General features: G+C 39.3%; 1 protein-coding gene across 1 annotated transcript; it reads left to right on the top strand.

Moving 5' to 3' along the window:
- Positions 1 to 313: 313 nt before the first annotated feature.
- LOC141618621 (uncharacterized) lies at positions 314 to 2,463 on the top strand. The gene is made up of 5 exons (XM_074435715.1): positions 314 to 424; positions 509 to 1,141; positions 1,218 to 1,295; positions 1,628 to 1,845; positions 2,067 to 2,463. Exons 1-5 carry the CDS (start codon positions 314 to 316, stop codon positions 2,461 to 2,463), a joined length of 1,437 nt encoding a protein of 478 aa, XP_074291816.1.
- The last annotated feature ends 647 nt before the right edge of the window (positions 2,464 to 3,110 follow it).

Below are 3,110 nucleotides of genomic sequence, written 5' to 3'. Positions count from 1 at the left end.
TGAAACAAAGGATAGAATTGGAGGTGTTGAAGTGTCTTGGGGTGAGATGGCTCCTATGAGAAGTCTGATGTCTGATTGCCAGTTATATAATATGAAGGCTTCAGGTTCTTATTATACTTGGAACAACAAACATGAGGATGCAACTAGGGTGTATAGCAGGATTGATAGGGTCTTGTTGAATGATCAATGGTTTGGCAATTTCCCTGAGGCTGTTGCTACTTTCTTACTTGAAGGTTTATAAGATCACTGTCCCTGTTTGATCAATACTGATCCAATTTTTGTGAAGAGGAAAGCATCAGTCTAATATTACAACATGCGGGCTTTGTTTGATGACTTTGCCTCTATTGTGGAAAATAGTTGGCATAAGGAGATTGTAGGTACTCCAATGTTTAGAGTTGTGCAGAAATTGAAGAAACTGAAACCAGTGTTACAGTAGTTGAACAAAGATCATTTCAGTGATATTGAGAATCTTACTCATGTCACTGCGCTGGCTCTCAAACATTTTCAGCAGCAACTTAGCCATGACCCTTTGAATGACATGGTTTGCCATGCTAAAAGAGTGTCTGCTAACGAGTTGAGGGTACTTATTAAAGCAAGAAACAGTTACTTAACTCAGAAAGCTAAAGAGAGCTGGGTAAGAGAAGGTGATGCTAATACCTCATTCTTTCATTCTAGCATAAAGAAAAGAAGAATGAGGAATAGGGTTTATAATGTTAAGGATATGGATGTGAATTTATGCTCTACACCTGAGGAGATCAAAACTGCTTTTGAGAAGTACTATCTGAAGTTACTGGGAACCTCTAATCCAGTGCAACCTGTTTCAAAGAAAGTTATTAAGACTGGAAAGATTTTGACTATGATACATCAGAACATTCTCCTTAAACTAGTGACTGACGATGAGATTAAGGTTGCAATGTTCTCTATTCCTGGTGCCTTGCCACCAGGACCTGATGGTTTTTATAGTAAGTTTTTAAAGGACTCTTGGAGTATAGTGGGGAAGGAGGTGTGTACATCTGTTAGGAATGTTTTCAGGACTGGGAAGGTTCTGAAAGAACTTAATGCTACTGTGCTCACTCTTGTTCCTAATACTGAATTACCTGATAATGTGTTGCAGATTAGGCCTATAGCCTGCTGTAATACAGTATACAAATGCCTTACTAAAGTGATATGCAATAGGCTTAGCTCTATTTTTACCTGATATCATTAATCCTTCTCAGGGGGCTTTCATCAAAAATAGAGATATTGTGGATAATATTCTTATCTGCCAGGATCTCATTAAGCTGTATAGGAGGAAGGTTTGCTCACCAAGTATTATGATGAAAATTGACTTGCAGAAAGCTTATGACTCTATTGAGTGGAGCTTTCTCAAGGATATGTTGTGTGCTTTAAATTCCCCCCCCCCCCCCCCCAGCATTGAGCTTATAATGAGTTGTGTGTCCACACCTTCCTTCTCATTATCTCTCAATGGAGAAGTCTTTAGGTTCTTTAAAGGCCAAAGAGAATTAATACAGGGGGATATCCTCTCCCCCTGCTCTTTACTATTTCCCTAGAGTACCTTAGTAGACTTTTGGGGGTACTTGACAGGTTTAAAGGCTTCAAATATCATCCTCTATGTACCAAATTGAAGCTCACCCATTTGTGTTTTGCTGATGACCTGCTCATGTTCAGTAGAGGTGATTTGCAATCTGTTACTCTACTGCTAAGAGCTTTTGAGACATTCTCTATCTTCTCAGGGCTTAAGACGAATAATGGTAAGTCCAATTTTTATACTAATGGGATTAGTGAGGCTATTGTGAGTAGCGTTGAAGAAGCCTCTCGTATGAATAGAGGAGGTATTCCCTTCAGGTATTTAGGGGTAAAAATTGCACCTAAAAGGTTGGAGTTCTTGACTGTCAGAGCCTGGTGGACAAGGTTACGGGAAGGATAACTAGTGTGGGTGCAAAAAATCTCTCTTATGCTGGAAGAATTACCTTGATTAAGTCTGTTCTATGTAACTTATATAACTATTGGGCATGGATTTTCTTTCTCCTAAAAACTGTGCTCAATAAAATTGATGCTATCTGCAGAGCCTTTCTATGGCATGGTCACGAAGCTAAGGAGACCCCTGCACTGGTGTCTTGGAAACAGGTATGTAAACCCAGGAGAAAAGGTGGGATGGGTTTAAAGAACTTGCATCAATGGAATGTTGCCTTGATTGGCAAATATGTTTGGTGGGTTGAGATAAAGACTGATCACTTATGGGTTAAGTGGGTGCACTCCATTTATATAAAGCAATCTACATGGAGTGATTATGAACCTACCCTTAATACAAGTTGGTCATGGCGGAGGATCTGTGCAGTTCAAAACCAACTTAAACCTTGGCTGTTTGAGGACCAGTGGAGACAAACCAATTGTGAATACACTGCCCAGGTGGGTTATAATTGGCTTGTTGATGATGGCATTGATTTCACTTGGTATCCTTAGAGAAAGAACAAATTGCTTTTGCCTAAACATAATTTTTTTATCTGGCTGGTGGCTCACAAGAGACTCCTCACACAAGACAGATTAGTAAGGATGCAGATTGCTGTCTGCAACAGATGCCTGCTTTATGATGATGGAGAAGAGAATATTGGTCATTTATTTTTCCAGCGCTCCTATAGTCAGCAGTGTGTGAGATTGATAGAGGATTGGCTGCAACTTTGTTTACCTCTGCAAGGGGTTATTGATTGGTGGTTGCATCTCATAGAACATTCACTTATGATGAAACATGTGGTGGCTACAGTATTGGCACAGCTCATGTACCTAATTTGGCATGCTAGGAATAGGTGCAGATTAGAGTATGTTCTCCCTACCCCTGCCGTTTTGTTAAAACAGGTGAAGGAGACATTGGTGATTAATTTGAGAGGAAGAAAACTTATAATAGGATCAAATGCAACTAGGCAGTGGATAAATAGAGTATGTCCGAATTGTATCTAACTCGAGGTAGAATTACCTCTTGTTAACTTTTGTATGATGGGCTTTTATTAATATATAAACTTACCTTTCCCCAAAAAAGATTTCATGCTAATCTAGGCACTACAAAGGGGTATTTATATTAAAGATTAAGTACAAGGATTAAAGTTACTAAGGGC

Source organism: Silene latifolia, chromosome X, assembly GCF_048544455.1.
Source record: "Silene latifolia isolate original U9 population chromosome X, ASM4854445v1, whole genome shotgun sequence".
NCBI lineage: Eukaryota > Viridiplantae > Streptophyta > Magnoliopsida > Caryophyllales > Caryophyllaceae > Silene > Silene latifolia.
The sequence above is the reverse complement of the archived record's forward strand: the minus strand, read 5'-3'. Positions and strand labels throughout refer to the sequence as shown.

Bases quoted from the DNA above. Each gene is read 5' to 3' on its own strand.
- LOC141618621 (XM_074435715.1), top strand. From the start codon at position 314: ATGCGGGCTTTGTTTGATGACTTTGCCTCTATTGTGGAAAATAGTTGG. The intron at 1,142-1,217 runs GTATACAAATGC...AATCCTTCTCAG, and splicing joins CTATAGCCTGCTGTAATACA to GGGGCTTTCATCAAAAATAG. The intron at 1,296-1,627 runs GTTTGCTCACCA...ACCAAATTGAAG, and splicing joins TTAAGCTGTATAGGAGGAAG to CTCACCCATTTGTGTTTTGC.